The sequence below is a fragment of the Labeo rohita genome, chromosome 1 (genome assembly GCF_022985175.1).
Source record: "Labeo rohita strain BAU-BD-2019 chromosome 1, IGBB_LRoh.1.0, whole genome shotgun sequence".
Taxonomy (NCBI): Eukaryota; Metazoa; Chordata; class Actinopteri; order Cypriniformes; family Cyprinidae; genus Labeo; species Labeo rohita.
Window position 1 is genome coordinate 10603434 of NC_066869.1, and position 17519 is coordinate 10620952.

Consider the following 17519-nt stretch of genomic DNA (forward strand, 5'->3'; position numbering starts at 1 on the left):
AACTATCAACAGCTTAGAGACCAGAGTCAATGATCTCACTGCTGAGAAAAGCAAAGTCATATCTTTGAGTAGTGAATTAAAGAAAAGTTCTAAACAAGGTCAGTAAAAATAAGTTTGTAAGAGTTATTTATTTAGCTTACAAGTTTTCGTTATGTATATAATGTGTTTCATTTGGGATATCTATGGGGTCTAGATAGCTTATTCATATCACGTGAGGCAAAGAGCTGGTCTGGCAGCAGGCAGTACTGCAGGGATTGTGGTGCTGATCTGGTCATTATCAACAGTGAAGAGAAACAGGTGAGTTTTTGTGAGATTGCATGTCTGTTACTGAATGATAGGAATTAGCTTTATTTCTGATTTCTTATTTCCCTCACCCACACACAGAGACACATATCTTCGTTGGTCAAGGAGAGAGTGTGGATTGGTTTGTTCGATATAGAGCAGGAGGGCAACATGAAATGGGTGGATAATTCACCACTGAAACAAGGTTAAGTACTAAAACACCCACTGGAAACCATTGTGCATTTATTTGTTTAACCTTTATTCTTGTTTTAAAAAATGAACCATCCAAATCTTCTGAAAACATCTGAAAACCTCTCACAAGCACAAAAGACTCTTCCTATAAATACATTCTATTAAAAGAAAAACATTATGTTTTCTGCTTTCGTTCTGCTATATTTTTTGTACTACTTATCTTACTCTTGAAAGTGTAATTATTTCTTGGTTGCTGAATGAGTAAAATAACAATCTAGTGAAGAGTCACATTTTGTTTGGGTTTTGGTCCCAGGGTGAGCCCAATGACAAGTTTGGGAGGGAGGACTGCATTGAGCTGATGTCTTTTTTCTTCTGACTTGAACAACTGGAATGATCTTCCATGCTCAACAGAAAAAAAGGGATTTGTGAGAAATAGTGTTCATCCTTGTTATGCTTTTATTTCTATTATGTAATTTTTTTTTTTTTTTATTGTGGTTGTAAATTGTAAATCTGGTTTATACATTTACAGCAAAATCAGAGTACAGGTGGTTTTAGCTTAAAATTAAAAAAAAAGAACATAATCAATAATTACGAATTACAAATTTATAATAGCCTATTTGAAAAATATTGTTAGCCAATGATAACTGGCTAGCTAATAGCTACCTGATGCTAACTTAAATATAAAGTTCAAACGTTTTCTAAATATAAGGTTCAAATGTTTCCTAGTATTTTCAACTAGTTAAAATACTTTTGATGGAAAAAAAAAAACAAACAAATTGATTTGATGTTCAGAACAGATTAACTACAGTAATTAAGTAACATCGCTCTTGTCAACATAGTCCATAGTTACAAAAAAAAATTATCTTTTTTCGTATCTTGCATTTTCACCCTCTCTACCCTAAACTTTATTCCAAAAAATGTGGCACAGTCCTGTTGGTTGAATTGTGAGGTATTATTTACATGGTCAAAAATTTGTTTCTTCATCTGCTACTTGATACTGTGAGGCTTTGAATATTTTCATGGCACAATGATGGGGAAATTCAAAGCTCAAGACTACCTAATTTCCTCAGGCACAGTTGCTAGGACTAGAGAAGGGAACGTAAGGAAACAAAACAAGAATCCAGTTGTATAAATTAAGATGTTTCAGATAAGAGAACCACCAATTAAGCTCAATGTCATGAAGTACCAGGATGTTCATAGGGGAGAGTCGGGTAAGTTGAGCCAGTGGGTAAGTTGACCCACCCTCTGTATCCTGGCAACTGTACATTTTTACTGTCATGTGATCATGTATTTTGCAATCAAACATAATTTCTGCCAGACTGTGAAAAGGAGAGACACAAAGAAGGCACCCGTTTATGTAAAAAACTGTTTTTGGCTTGTCAAAGTAAAATTTTGCCATAACAGATGTAATGGCTGCTACATCAAAGCATACATCATGCAAATCATTTAGCTAAATATTAGCCAGAAATGGTAAGCTAGCTAGTTTTTTTTTGTTTGTTTTTTTTTTTGTTTGTTTTTTTTTCCAAAATGGGGCAAAGTGCTATGGGGCAAAGTGAGCCAAATGTTGTGGGGTAAGTTGAGCCAGCACTTTAACTTACCCCACCATAAGGCACTAAAGTTAAGTTAAATCTCTGAAGTACAAACTGTGAAACTAGTTTAGTTGATCATACAGTATATATAGATATTATTTGTCATTTTTTTTTTGACAGGGACATTGTACAAGTGCACCAAATCCTTCTCTGAGAACCAGAAGATGCTTTTCCCCACATTATAATGAAATATTTCTTTCCACCTATAGTCTCTAATGGCCTGTTCGACATTGCAGAAAAGCTACCATGCCATGCCATCCTGCCCCCCATCTCTCTCCCACTTTGCTTCCTGTCAGCTCTGATCTGTCCTATCATAATAAAGGCAAAAATGTCTTAGATAAAAATTGTCTTAGATACATTCAGATAACTTAAAATGATAGGAAACATCTTGAAATTACTTTAGATACCTTCACTGTGCCCCTGCCTCATTTTCACTTATCCTGAGAACCACATAAGTAAAAAGTGCCTCATCTGATCCCATTCTCCCCTACACCAGAGGGCGCTAAAGATCATTACACTGGGATTAACAAACCATGGACTGTCTGTTAGAGAATTTGGACACTTGTAGCCATGGTAATATTTTAGTATAATACATCTTGTTTATCTCTCGTGTCGCTTTTAAATGTTGTATGTAGAGAGTTTGTTTGTTTGCTTCTGAACTGTAAAGAATGTGGGGTCTTCTACCACAGCACCACAGTGATGCAGAGGAGAGTGTCAGACTGTATGTCTATATTTACACTGAAGGACAGTGTCAAATGAAATCACTTCCTGTGTAAAATTAGCTCTATTAAAATGAATCATACCATAATCATCATTTGAAAGACCACAGCTCATCTGTAAACACGTACTGCAAGACAAAATAAAAATAATGGAATTTACTGGACAGTACTATTATGAAAATCCTAATCAAAGAGATTGTATGGACACAATTGGACCTCGAACACACTGCCAGAATGAAGGAAGAGCCCGATGTCACAGTAAGTAGAACCCTTAGTGTGAAACAGAGACGATGTCAGTGAGCTTTCAGGAAATGAGAACTGTTAGATAGAATTTTAGTCGTTTTCTAAGGACAATATATCATTATTTACTTTTGCATTATATTTTCTTGTTATTTTACTGCATAGTAAATATTAATCAATATTTTTGTGTTTTCTTTGTGACAGGAAAAAGGCAATTTTGGATGCTGATCACTGTGTGTCTAGGGATCATTTGTCTTCTTCTAATAGCTGTCATCATACTGCAGCACCATCAGGCTTGTTCTAAGCAAGGTTTGAATTTTTGGTCTTTTATATATACCATTTTAAAGCTAGGGCAGGCAACGTTTTTCACAATCATTTTGTTATATTGGTTGAAAGTCTCAATGGGTCTGTGTAGCCACAGACCAATCAGGCCCATGCTGACTCTTGTTCACAGTTTGGGGAGGCGTGATGCCCAAAAGACGCATTTGCAAAGGTTGTTTGAATAAACACTGTATTTTTGTATTTCCATAGGCTAGGTGACACTAGTAGTTCAGTGTATACTCCAGCTTTAAAAATCTGTGTTTCTGTTAGGATATCTGTGGGGTCCAGATGGCTTGTTCATGTCCAATGAGTTGAAGAGCTGGTCTGACAGCAGGCAGTACTGCAGGGATCGTGGTGCTGATCTGGTCATTATCAACAGTGAAGAGAAACAGGTGAGTTTCTGTGAGTGTCTGATACCATTACTGAATGAGAGGAATCAAACTTATTCCTGTTTTTATTCACGCACAGAGACACATATCTTCAATCATCAAAGAGAGAGTGTGGATTGGTTTGTCTGACAGAAAGCAGGAGGGCAGCATGAAATGGGTAGATGATTCACCACTGAATGAAGGGTAAGTACTAAAACACTCACAGAAAACCACGGTGGATATATTTGTTTGAGTCTTTTTATTCTCCATTTAAAATAAGACTACTGAGCTGCGTATTGAGAAGATTTTCTAAATACGCGGTTATTCCACTACACAAACAGCACAACCACGAAAGACACCTCTCACAAATACATTCCTTTAAAAGACCACTGTCCTCTTCTCTTGAATTTTCACTTCTGCTTCAGCTTCTGCACTATTTTAGTGTACTCTTGAAACTATTCTGTTACTACGAGTATTGTTGATTACTGAATCGGTTGTGACAATCCTCATTTAGTTGCTAAATGGATGAAAACTTTAAGCAAACTTTAGGGGTTCTGAATCATTAAAAATCTGGCACATTTTATTCAGGTTTTGGGCCGAAGGTGAGCCGAATAACTGTGAAAATGGAGATGAGGACTGTATTGAACTGATACCTTCAAGTCCCGCCCTGAACAACTGGTATGATCGCTCATGCTCTGAGAAGATAAAAGGGATTTGCGAGAAAAAGGGTTCATCCTCATCTTTTACATGCTTTTAAAAGTGTATTGCTTTCATGTAAATAGGTAAGGCTGCTTACTTAACCTCTGATGTGTTTGTGTCCTGTCCAATATAGCAGCTGTTAGTATGTTATGTATGACCTTGTTATCATGTTTCTTCCTTATCAGTTTGAAGTGTTGGGCTGACAATCACATTAAAGTGCCCCAGACTGCAGTAATTCACACTTTTACTCTGATACTGAGTGTCTGTGAAACTGTTTCTGATTTTGAATGCATTCTCTTTTAATAAAATGGTCAATTGACAGTATAATCACAACATTTTTGTTTTCATTTCTTATGTATCTGCTTTGTTGCTCTATGGAGAGATTTCCTCCAGTCCAGCAGATGTAAAAATCTTTTGTAGCTTCTGGAAAGCAGTAAAAAAAAAAAAAAAAAAAAAAAAGATATTTTAACAAAATAATCAACAGTAATCTAGGTGTAGGTGTGGCTCTGCTTAAACCTATTGCACAGTTTCTACCAAAGGGGGCGGATTTGCACTATTTAAACAAAGTACTCATTCTAGAGACCACAGCTCATATGTGAAAACACACTATACTGTTAGACTGTAAGTAAGTGCAAATAATGGAATCAGACATTTATTATGTGAATTTTGAAAATAGAGATATTAAGAAAATATCAGTGTTACTGCAATGTGTAATGCATTAACAGAATTAGTTTTCTGTTTACTTTTTCGACATGTTCTTTTTGAATATTGTATTTTGTGTGTAGATGTTTGGTGTCGATCATAGTGAGTCTCTGGCTCATTTGATGTTTTGTGTTTCCTGCATCATCAGTACAGACCAATTTGGAATAGATGTCACAGTTACATCACCTGCAGCTGTGTGCGCATAGTGGTTGCAGGAAAACACTGGTAACAAGTGGAAGTAAATGGAATAAGAGGAAAACAAAACAATTTTGTGCCTGAATGCAAGAATGCAAATAACTATGTATATCATACTGTCATCAAACACGCCATTTGAAGCTAAATGCATACGTTTAATTGTACATACCATGGATGAAAACTGCTATGAATACTCTATAAAGCATAAATTTGATTTAAACAATAGGTCTACATAATATTCACATATGCTGTTCATAGGGGATGTATTGAATTAGCCCTACAGTGACAGAATGACATATTATTTAAACCTATTACCATTTTTACATAACATTTATTTATTTTATCTCACAATTCCTACTTTTTTTCGCAAATGCAAGTTTATATATCCTGATTCAAACTCGATTTAACTCTAAAGTAGTGAGTTTGTCAATTCTGGGGGGTAGGGGGAAGACAGAAGTGTGGGATATAAACTCCTACTCTGAGCTGGGCGGAAAAGAGAAAATGACGAGTTGTTTTTCCTTATTAGAACTGTGAGGTATAATCTCGGAATTGAAATAATAAAGTCAGAATTTTGAAATACAAAATCATATTTCCCTTTTTTTTTTTTTATATTTTATCCCATGGCTCCATAGTCACACAGAAAAAAGTCATCCCTGTTTTGGATCTGTAAGACTATCCCACTATCTAACATCAATTTCCTTGAATAACAGTGCTTATCGCTGGGTGACAAGCTCTTGTAATATGTGGAGAACATTTTGAAAAAAACATCTAATCAATCTATAATCTAATCTAATCATCTATAATCTTTTTAAATTTAACCTTGTACTGTATCTGTGTAATTGTCTAGCCGTAAAGGCTATTTCTCCGGGGTTTTCTGCAACCATGATGTGCGTGCATCCTGAAAGTTTACGAACCGATAATTGGTCTATAAAGATCCAGTTTGGCCTTAAAAAGGTTTGTTTGAATCCATTTGAGTGTTCACAGACTCCTCTTGATGGCTTTTGAAGCTGATAGCATGTGGTTGAATATACAAAAAACAAACATAGTAGTACAGCTCTGCAGAAGGTTTTTAAATGTGACTGAAGGACTTTATTCTTGTCAAAGCCCAGTGTGAAATGAAACCACTTCCTGTGTATATTATGCACTCTTGGAAAACACCAGTCATTATTGTAAAGATCACAGCTCATCTGGGGAAGACACACTGAGAGGTGGAATCCAAAAGCGGATGTTTATTAAAACAACAGCAAACATACACAATGAACCGTAATCCAAGCAGGCAGTGAGTAAAAGCAGGCAGTGGGTCAGATAACGAGAGAAACAGTCCAGTATAACAAACGTAACAATGGGGGTAATCCAGAGAGCGATGGTCAGAGGCAGAAATAGGTCAAACCTTGTAATCAGTCCACACAAGCAAACAATCCAAACAGGGGTGATCCGTAAACTCAGAAATCCATAAACAAAGCAAAACAGCAACAGGTAATCCAACAGAGTAAAGTTTACAACGCTCGGTAAGGCAGGTTTAACTGGCAATACTTCGCAACATGCAAGCACATGGTGAGTCCTTATATACTGCCAAACAGGAAGTGACAGTAGAAGCAGCAGAGGGAGCATGCAGGCAGTACTGGGGTGAGGGCTCCCTCTGCTGGCTTGGCGTTACAGAATCCCCCTAGGAGCGACTCCTGGCGCTCAAACAACAGTCCAGGTGGGTGGGGGAACAGAGGCAAAACAGGGGGTGGGACGGAGGGCCAGGTCCATGTAGAGCAGGTGGGTCTGGATCGTGGAGCAGGGACAGACAGTGAAGCACAGGAGGACCTGGACCATGGAGCAGTGGCAGACAGTGAAGCACTGGAGGACCTGGGCCGTGGGGCTGTGGCAGACAGTAGAACCCTGGAGGTCCTGGGCCGTGGTGCAGTGGCAGACAGTGAAGCACTGGAGGACCTGGGCCGTGGGGCTGTGGCAGACAGTAGAACCCTGGAGGTCCTGGGCCGTGGTGCTGTGGCAGACAGTGGAAACCTGGAGGACCTGGGCCGTGGAGCGACAGCAGACCGTGAAATACTGACGTGCCTGGGCCGCAGAGCAATGACAGACAGTGGAACACTGGAGGTCCTGGGCCGTGAAGCAGTAGCAGACCATGAAGTACTGGAAGGCCAGGGCCGTGGCACAATGGCAGAGTAGGGAACCATGGTGGGGCAGGCAGAGCAGGTAGGGCTGGGAGCCATGGCGACGCAGGCAGAGCAGGCAGGCAGAGCAGACAGAACAGGGGGCCATAGCAAGGCAGGCAGAGCAGGCGTAACAGGGAGCCATTGCAGGGCAGGCAAAGCGGTGTGCACATGAATGATTTCTTTGGCCTTCTTGATAGCGACATGGCGGGCAGAGAGTTCATAATAGGCCTTTGTGACTGTGACATGGTGGGCAGAGAGTTCATGATAGGACGCCGCTCCCATAGGAGGATCTACAGCTAGCGCTGACACCTCTGGGGGCATGGGCGCAGATGCTTGGGCAGAAGAGGCCTCTGACGTAGACTCGTGGACAGACGAGGCAGTGAGTTCATTAATGGACGCCACCTCCTTAGGAGGTTCTACAGCGCATGCTGACACCTCAGGAGGTATTGGCGCAAACTCTTGGACAAGAGAGGCTTCTGGTATAGACTCGTGGATAGACGAGGCCTTGGGAGCAGACTCGTGGATAGACAAGGCTTCTTGAGCAGACTCGTGGACAGATGAAGCTTCGGGAGTAGACTCGTGGGCAGACGAAGCTTCTGGAGCAGACTCGTGGACAGACGAAGCTTCTGAAGCGGTCTCGTAGACAGACGAAGCTTCTGGAGCGGTTTCGTAGACAGGCGAGGCCTCCGGGGCAGACTCGTGGACCGGTGAGGCCTCGGGAGCAGACTTTTGGACAGAAGAGGCCTCTGGAGCACAGTATGCTGCCCACATACTGAGGATGGCTACGGCCATTACAGGCAGCACAGTAGCTAGTGGGGTGTCTGTTGACCTTGTGGGTGCTGATGTTATGGGCTTGTGGCTTGTGAATGTGGGCTCTGCGTGGCTTGGGAGCGTGGGCTCTGCGTGGCTTGGGAGCGTGGGCTCTGCGTGGCTTGGGAGCGTGGGTGGGCTCTGCGTGGCTTGGGAGCGTGGGCTCTTGGGAGCGTGGCTCTGCGTGGCTTGGGAGCGTGGGCTCTGCGTGGCTTGGGAGCGTGGGCTCTGCGTGGCTTGGGAGCGTGGGCTCTGCGTGGCGTGGCTTGGGAGCGTGGGCTCTGCGTGGCTTGGGAGCGTGGGCTCTGCGTGGCTTGGGAGCGTGGGCTCTGCGTGGCTTGGGAGCGTGGGCTCTGCGTGGCTTGGGAGCGTGGGCTCTGCGTGGGAGCGTGGGCTCTGCGTGGCTTGGGAGCGTGGGCTCTGCGTGGCTTGGGTCAAATGTTATAGGGGACCAGATGAGGATTTGGTAGGATAATAGCTTTTTGCCTTGAGTTAGGGAGGCCTGCCGTGGTGGCCGGACTTGACTCAGGGCCGGACTTGACTCAGGGTGGCCTGCCGTGGCCGGACTTGACTTGGGAAGAACAGCGGTGACTTGACCTGGCTCGTGCAGTCCAGCTGTGACTTGACTTGGCTTGTGAAGGTCAACTGTGACTTGACTTGGCTCAGGGACAATAGCAGCAACTTGACTTGGCTCATGAAGAACAACCGTGGCGTGGCTTAGCTCAGGGAAGACAGCAGCAATTTGACTTGGCTTGTGAAGATCTGCTGTAACCTGGCTTGACTCAGGAACAACATGGCTTGACTCAGGAACAACATGGCTTGACTCAGGAACAACATGGCTTGACTCAGGAACAGCATGATGGCTTGGCTTGACTCGAACAACATGGGGAACAGCTGTGACTTGACTTGACTCGTGGGGAACACTGTGACTTGGCTTGACTCAGGGGGAACAGCTGTGACTTGGCTTGACTCGTGGGGAACAGCTGTGACTTGGCTTGACTCGTGGGGAACAGCTGTGACTTGGCTTGACTCGTGGGGAACAGCTGTGACTTGGCTTGACTCGTGGGGAACAGCTGTGACTTGGCTTGACTCGTGGGGAACAGCTGTGACTTGGCTTGACTCGTGGGGAACAGCTGTGACTTGGCTTGACTCGTGGGGAACAGCTGTGACTTGGCTTGACTGGGGTGGCTTGACTCGTGGGGAACAGCTGGGAACAGCTGTGACTCGTGGGGAACAGCTTGACTTGTGGGGAACAGCTGTGACTTGGCTTGACTCGTGGGGAACAGCTGTGACTTGGCTTGACTCGTGGGGAACAGCTGTATCTTGGCTTGACTCGTGGGGAACAGCTGTATCTTGGCTTGACTCGTGGGGAACAGCTGTATCTTGGCTTGACTCGTGGGGAACAGCTGTGACTTGGCTTGATTCATGGGGAACAACTGTGTCCTTGCTTGACTCATGGAGAACAACAGCTGTAACTTGGCTTGATTCATGGAGAACAGTAGCTTTGGCTTGACTTGACTCTGTTGCTTGGCTTGACTCGTGGGGAACAGCTGTGACTTGGCTTGACTCGTGGGGAACAGCTGTGACTTGGCTTGACTCGTGGGGAACAGCTGTATCTTGGCTTGACTCGTAGAGAACAGCTGTATCTTGGCTTGACTCATGGGGAACAACGGCTGTGACTTGGCTTGATTCATGGGGAACAACTGTGTCCTTGCTTGACTCATGGAGAACAACAGCTGTAACTTGGCTTGATTCATGGAGAACAGTAGCTTTGGCTTGACTTGACTCTGTTGCTTGGCTTGACTCGTGGGGAACAGCTGTGACTTGGCTTGACTCGTGGGGAACAGCTGTGACTTGGCTTGACTCGTGGGGAACAGCTGTATCTTGGCTTGACTCGTAGAGAACAGCTGTATCTTGGCTTGACTCATGGGGAACAACGGCTGTGACTTGGCTTGATTCATGGGGAACAACTGTGTCCTTGCTTGACTCATGGAGAACAACAGCTGTAACTTGGCTTGATTCATGGAGAACAGTAGCTTTGGCTTGACTTGACTCTGTTGCTTGGCTTGACTCGTGGGGAACAGCTGTGACTTGGCTTGACTCGTGGGGAACAGCTGTGACTTGGCTTGACTCGTGGGGAACAGCTGTATCTTGGCTTGACTCGTAGAGAACAGCTGTATCTTGGCTTGACTCATGGGGAACAACGGCTGTGACTTGGCTTGATTCATGGAGAACAGTAGCTTTGGCTTGACTTGACTCTGTTGCTTGACTTGACTCTGTTGCTTGACTTGACTCTGTTGCTTGACTTGACTCTGTTGCTTGACTTGACTCTGTTGCTTGAGGTAATCCAACAGAGTAAAGTTTACAACGCTCGGTAAGGCAGGTTTAACTGGCAATACTTCGCAACATGCAAGCACATGGTGAGTCCTTATATACTGCCAAACAGGAAGTGACAGTAGAAGCAGCAGAGGGAGCATGCAGGCAGTACTGGGGTGAGGGCTCCCTCTGCTGGCTTGGCGTTACAATGCCAATGTTTCCACATTTATATTAAATGTTTTAAAACGGAATGATGTTTTTATTAACTTTTTCCACGTGTTTGGATATTTTACCGTATAACAACATTACTTCTATATAGTGATGTTTGTCTTACCTAAGAATATAAAAGCTCAACAGTATTATCTAAAGACAAAGATAAATTGTCTTAGATTGTCAAAGTTTAATTTGAAACTCAGTTCCTGATATTACACAGTATATCACTTGATATTTGTGTGTTTTGGTCGTGTTTGTCAGGAGGAAGTAGATGTTTGGTGTTGATGACAGTGAGTCTCGGGCTCATTTGTGTTCTTCTGCTGGTCTTCATCATACTGCAGCACATCAGCATCACAGCAGAGAGAGACCTGATAAAGAGTTACAAGAACACAGTTGAAGAGTTCAATCAAACCATCAACAGCTTACAGAACGAAAAACACCAACTGCAGAACAACTTCAGCTCTTTGAGTCAGACGAAAATGGAGCTGGAGACCAAAGTCACTTCTCTAAGTGAGGAACTGAGGAAAGAAGCATCTAAACGAGGTTAGTGCACATAGGATTTTATGTTGTCTTTTCCTTTTTTATTTTTAATGTACACAATTTTATAAAGTCTGTGTTTCTTTGTGGTTCAGGTTGGTTTTTCATGTCCAATGAGTTGAAGAGCTGGTCTGACAGCAGGCAGCACTGCAGGGATCGTGGTGCTGATCTGGTCATTATCAAGAGTGAAGAGAAGCAGGTGAGTTTGTGTGAGTGTCTGTTACTAAATGAGAGGAATCACACTTATTCCTGTTTTTATTCACACAGAGATTCATTTCTTCATTCACCACAGAAAGAGCATGGATTGGTTTGTCAGACATAGACAATGAGGGCAAAATGAAATGGGTGGATAATTCACCACTGAATCAAGGGTAAGTGATAAACATCACCTTTATATTTGTTGGTTTTAGTCTTGATTCTCGTTATAAAAATTAGGCCATCACAACCTTCAGAAGACAGCTAAAGACTAATCTTTTCTACAAACACCACAAATAAAAATACTGTAAGTGCTGTAAAAAATTCAATAAAAATAAATAAATAAATAAATAAAAACTCGTAATTTGTATACTTTTGTGCACTATAAGTTCTGCTCAAGCTTCTGTATTATGTTAGTTTACTCTTGAAACATGCTGTTGGTATTGTTGATTTATTCATTTGTTTTCCTGAAAAACAAAACGTCTGATACACGTTGTTCAGGTTTTGGTTCGAAGGTGAGCCGAATAGCTATGGAGGGAATGAGGACTGTATTGAACTGAATTTTAAAAGAGAGACCCTGAACACCTGGAATGATGCCCCATGCTCTGAGATGAAGAAAGGGATTTGTGAGAAATAGGTTCATCTTGTCCTGTTCTGGTTTTGCTTCTATTATATAATGTAATCATTCTTAGAACCCTGGTCCTGGGCCGTGGTGCTGCAGACAGCAATGACAGACAGTGGACAGACAGTGGAACACTGGTCCTGGGCCGTGAAGCAGTAGCAGACCATGAAGTACTGGAAGGCCAGGGCCGTGGCACAATGGCAGGGATGGTGGGGCAGGGGAACCATGGTGGGGCAGGCAGAGCAGGCAGGGCTGGGAGCCATGGCGAGGCAGGCAGAGCAGACAGAACAGGGGGGCCATAGCAAGGCAGGCAGAGCAGGCGTAACAGGGAGCCATTGCAGGGCAGGCAAAGCGGTGTGCACATGAATGATTTCTTTGGCCTTCTTGATAGCGACATGGCGGGCAGAGAGTTCATAATAGGCCTTTGTGACTGTGACATGGTGGGCAGAGAGTTCATGATAGGACGCCGCTCCCATAGGAGGATCTACAGCTAGCGCTGACACCTCTGGGGGCATGGGCGCAGATGCTTGGGCAAAGAGGCCTCTGACGTAGACTCGTGGACAGACGAGGCAGTGAGTTCATTAATGGACGCCACCTCCTTAGGAGGTTCTACAGCGCATGCTGACACCTCAGGAGGTATTGGCGCAAACTCTTGGACAAGAGAGGCTTCTGGTATAGACTCGTGGATAGACGAGGCCTTGGGAGCAGACTCGTGGATAGACAAGGCTTCTTGAGCAGACTCGTGGACAGATGAAGCTTCGGGAGTAGACTCGTGGGCAGACGAAGCTTCTGGAGCAGACTCGTGGACAGACGAAGCTTCTGAAGCGGTCTCGTAGACAGACGAAGCTTCTGGAGCGGTTTCGTAGACAGGCGAGGCCTCCGGGGCAGACTCGTGGACCGGTGAGGCCTCGGGAGCAGACTTTTGGACAGAAGAGGCCTCTGGAGCACAGTATGCTGCCCACATACTGAGGATGGCTACGGCCATTACAGGCAGCACAGTAGCTAGTGGGGTGTCTGTTGACCTTGTGGGTGCTGATGTTATGGGCTTGTGGCTTGGGATGTGGGCTCTGCGTGGCTTGGGAGCGTGGGCTCTGCGTGGCTTGGGCTCTGGCTTGGGAGCGTGGCTTGGGAGCGTGGGCTCTGCGTGGCTTGGGGAGCGTGGTGGGCTCTGCGTGGCTTGGGAGCGTGGGCTCTGCGTGGCTTGGGAGCGTGGGCTCTGCGTGGCTTGGGAGCGTGGGCTCTGCGTGGCTTGGGAGCGTGGGCTCTGCGTGGCTTGGGAGCGTGGGCTGGGAGCGGGCTCTGCGTGGCTTGGGAGCGTGGGCTCTGCGTGGTGGGAGCGTGGGCTCTGCGTGGCTTGGGAGCGTGGGCTCTGCGTGGCTTGGGAGCGTGGCTCTGCGTGGTGGGGCTCTGCGTGGCTTGGGAGCGTGGGCTCTGCGTGGCTTGGGAGCGGGCTCTGCGTGGCTTGGGAGCGTGGGCTCTGCGTGGCTTGGGAGCGTGGGCTCTGCGTGGCTTGGGAGCGTGGGCTCTGCGTGGCTTGGGAGCGTGGGCTCTGCGTGGCTTAGGAGCGTGGGCTCTGCGTGGCTTGGGTCAGAAATGTTATAGGGGACCAGATGAGGATTTGGTAGGATAATAGCTTTTTGCCTTGAGTTAGGGAGGCCTGCCGTGGCCGGACTTGACTCAGGGAGGCCTGCCGTGGCCGGACTTGACTTGGGAAGAACAGCGGTGACTTGACCTGGCTCGTGCAGTCCAGCTGTGACTTGACTTGGCTTGTGAAGGTCAACTGTGACTTGACTTGGCTCAGGGACAATAGCAGCAACTTGACTTGGCTCATGAAGAACAACCGTGGCGTGGCTTAGCTCAGGGAAGACAGCAGCAATTTGACTTGGCTTGTGAAGATCTGCTGTAACCTGGCTTGACTCAGGAACAACATGGCTTGACTCAGGAACAACATGGCTTGACTCAGGAACAACATGGCTTGACAACATGGGAACAGGAACAACATGGGGACTCAGGAACAACATGGCTTGACTCTTGACTCAGGAACACATGGCTTGACTTGGCTTGGAACGTGGGGAACAGCTGTGACTTGGCTTGACTCGTGGGGAACAGCTGTGACTTGGCTTGACTCGTGGGGAACAGCTGTGACTTGGCTTGACTCGTGGGGAACAGCTGTGACTTGACTCGTGGGGAACAGCTGTGACTTGGCTTGACTCGTGGGGAACAGCTGTGACTTGGCTTGACTCGTGGGGAACAGCTGTGACTTGGCTTGACTCGTGGGGAACAGCTGTGACTTGACTTGACTCGTGGGGAACAGCTGTGACTTGGCTTGACTCGTGGGGAACAGCTGTGACTTGGCTTGACTCGTGGGGAACAGCTGACTTGACTCGTGGGGAACAGCTGTGACTTGGCTTGACTCGTGGGGAACAGCTGTGACTTGGCTTGACTCGTGGGGAACAGCTGTGACTTGGCTTGACTCTGTGCTTGAACGTGGGCTGTGACTTGGCTTGACTCGTGGGGAACAGCTGTGACTTGGCTTGACTCGTGGGGAACAGCTGTGACTTGGCTTGATTCGTGGAGAACAGCTTTGGCTTGACTCGTGGGGAACAGCTGTGACTTGGCTTGACTCGTGGGGAACAGCTGTGACTTGAACAGCTTGACTGGCTTGACTGTGGGAACAGCTGTGACTTGGCTTGACTCGTGGGGAACAGCTGTATCTTGGCTTGACTCGTAGAGAACAGCTGTATCTTGGCTTGACTCATGGGGAACAACGGCTGTGACTTGGCTTGATTCATGGGGAACAACTGTGTCCTTGCTTGACTCATGGAGAACAACAGCTGTAACTTGGCTTGATTCATGGAGAACAGTAGCTTTGGCTTGACTTGACTTCTGTTGCTTTGCTTGACTTGACTCTGTGCTTGGACTTGACTTGACTTGGCTTGACTTGGGGACTCTGTTGCTTGACTTGACTCTGTTGGAACAGCTTGACTTGCTTGCTTGCTTGACTCTGTTCTTGGCTTGACTTGACTCTGTTGCTTGACTTGAACTCTGTTGCTGTGACTTGGCTTGACTCTGGGGAACTCTGTGTCCTTGACTTGACTCATGGACTTGAACAGCTGTGTTGCTTGACTTGACTCTGTTGCTTGACTTGACTTGACTCTGTTGCTTGACTTGACTTGACTCTGTTGCTTGACTTGACTTGACTCTGTTGCTTGACTTGACTCTGCTTGACTGACTTGACAGCTGCTTGACTTGACAGCTGACTCTGCTTGACAGCTGACTTGACTTGACTTGCTTGACTTGACTCTGTTGCTTGACTTGACTCTGTTGAACTTGGCTTGACTCTGTTGCTTGATTCTTGACTTGACTCTGTTGCTTGCTTGACTCACTCTTGACTTGACTCTGTTGCTTGACAGCTCTGTTGCTTGGCTTGACTCTGGAGCTTGACTTGCTTTGTTGCTTGACTTGACTCTGTTGCTTGACTTGACTCTCTTGCTTGACTTGACTTGCTCTGTTGCTTGACTTGACTCTGTTGCTTGACTTGACTCTGACTGACTTGCTTGACTTGACTTTGCTTGACTTGACTCTGTTGCTTGACTTGACTCTGTTGCTTGACTTGACTCTGTTGCTTGACTTGACTCTGTTGCTTGACTTGACTCTGTTGCTTGACTTGACTCTGTTGCTTGACTTGACTCTGTTGCTTGACTGACTCTGTTGCTTGACTTGACTCTGCTTGACTTGACTCTGTTGCTTGACTTGACTCTGTTGCTTGACTTGACTCTGTTGCTTGACTTGACTCTGTTGCTTGACTTGACTCTGTTGCTTGACTTGACTCTGTTGCTTGACTTGACTCTGTTGCTTGACTTGACTCTGTTGCTTGACTTGACTCTGTTGCTTGACTTGACTCTGCTTGACTTGACTGGACTGACTTGACTCTGTTGCTTGACTTGACTCTGGAGCTTGACTTGACCTTGGAGCTTGACTTGACCTTGGAGCTGCAACTGTAGCTTGATTTGGTTCTGCAGCTTGACTTGGTTCTGCAGGAACAGTAGCTGTCATTTTAGCTGCCCATACAGCCATTAGGGGTGAGTCCAGTACGTGTGCCATCATGAGGCGTGGCTTGGAGACAGTGATTATCTTGTGGAGTGGCTCTGGGATGGCAGCCATCTTGTGAACTGGCTTGGGGAAGGCGGCCATCTTGTGGATTGGCTCTGGGAAGGCGGCCATCTTGTGGACTGGCTCTGGGACGGCGGCCATCTTGTGAACTGGCTTGGAGATAGCAGCCATCTTGTGAGCTGGTTGTAGGAGGGTAGCCATGACAGGTGCAGACTCCGGACGGGCAGGAATGGCGTGAGCAGGCCCTGGAGCGGCAGGCATGGCGTGAGCAGGCCCTGGAGCGGCAGGCATGGCGTGAGCAGGCCCTGGAGCGGCAGGCATGGCGTGAGCAGGCCCTGGAGCGGCAGGCATGGCGTGAGCAGGCCCTGGAGCAGGAAACGTGACGTGAGCAGGCTTTGGCTTTGCAGGCATGACGTGAACAGGCTTTGGCTTGGTGGATGTGGCTTGAACAGGCTGTGGTGTGGTGGTTACTGCGGGATTGCGGGGTCCCTCGTCCGCAATCCCAACAGTGTATGATGATCCGCTTAGGAGTAGGGCATGATCAATATATTTCTCTAGTGACCAATGAATCTTTCCCCCAGGTAGCCATGAACGAATGGGATCGTTTAAACCCACCCGAAAAATGTCCTTCAGTGCCACGTCATTAAAATCAACAAGGTAACACAGTCCACAAAATTCCTCTACATACTCCTCTATAGCCTTGTCCCCTTGACGAAGGCAGAGGAGACGAGATACTGTTGGGTTCATGTTGGCTGAACGTTTCCGCTGGATTCTTGGTAGGCGAAGTATTCTGTAACGAAGACGCAGAGGTGGAATCCAAAAGCGGATGTTTATTAAAACAACAGCAAACATACACAATGAACCGTAATCCAAGCAGGCAGTGAGTAAAAGCAGGCAGTGGGTCAGATAACGAGAGAAACAGTCCAGTATAACAAACGTAACAATGGGGGTAATCCAGAGAGCGATGGTCAGAGGCAGAAATAGGTCAAACCTTGTAATCAGTCCACACAAGCAAACAATCCAAACAGGGGTGATCCGTAAACTCAGAAATCCATAAACAAAGCAAAACAGCAACAGGTAATCCAACAGAGTAAAGTTTACAACGCTCGGTAAGGCAGGTTTAACTGGCAATACTTCGCAACATGCAAGCACATGGTGAGTCCTTATATACTGCCAAACAGGAAGTGACAGTAGAAGCAGCAGAGGGAGCATGCAGGCAGTACTGGCATTTATATTAAATGTTT

At 45.9% G+C, this 17519-nt stretch overlaps 2 protein-coding genes across 3 annotated transcripts in view; both read left to right on the top strand.

Annotated features, from left to right (window-relative positions):
• The window catches only part of LOC127165104 (CD209 antigen-like protein C), a 44867-nt gene that overhangs the window by 15067 nt on the left and 12281 nt on the right, over nt 1–17519 (top strand). The gene's annotated exons all lie outside the window — the stretch shown is intronic.
• LOC127165144 (CD209 antigen-like protein 2) lies at nt 2731–11281 on the top strand. Its single transcript, XM_051109465.1, has 6 exons — nt 2731–3040; nt 3227–3331; nt 3614–3735; nt 3812–3915; nt 4300–4493; nt 11150–11281. Exons 1-5 carry the CDS (start codon nt 2932–2934, stop codon nt 4466–4468), a joined length of 609 nt encoding a protein of 202 aa, XP_050965422.1. The 5' UTR covers nt 2731–2931; the 3' UTR covers nt 4469–4493; nt 11150–11281.

Excerpts from the sequence above, each read along its gene's own strand:
- LOC127165144 (XM_051109465.1), top strand. The coding sequence starts at position 2,932 with ATGGAATTTACTGGACAGTACTATTATGAAAATCCTAATCAAAGAGAT. Across the intron at positions 3,332-3,613 it reads TCAGGCTTGTTCTAAGCAAG|GATATCTGTGGGGTCCAGAT; the intron begins GTTTGAATTTTT and ends TGTTTCTGTTAG. Across the intron at positions 3,736-3,811 it reads TCAACAGTGAAGAGAAACAG|AGACACATATCTTCAATCAT; the intron begins GTGAGTTTCTGT and ends ATTCACGCACAG.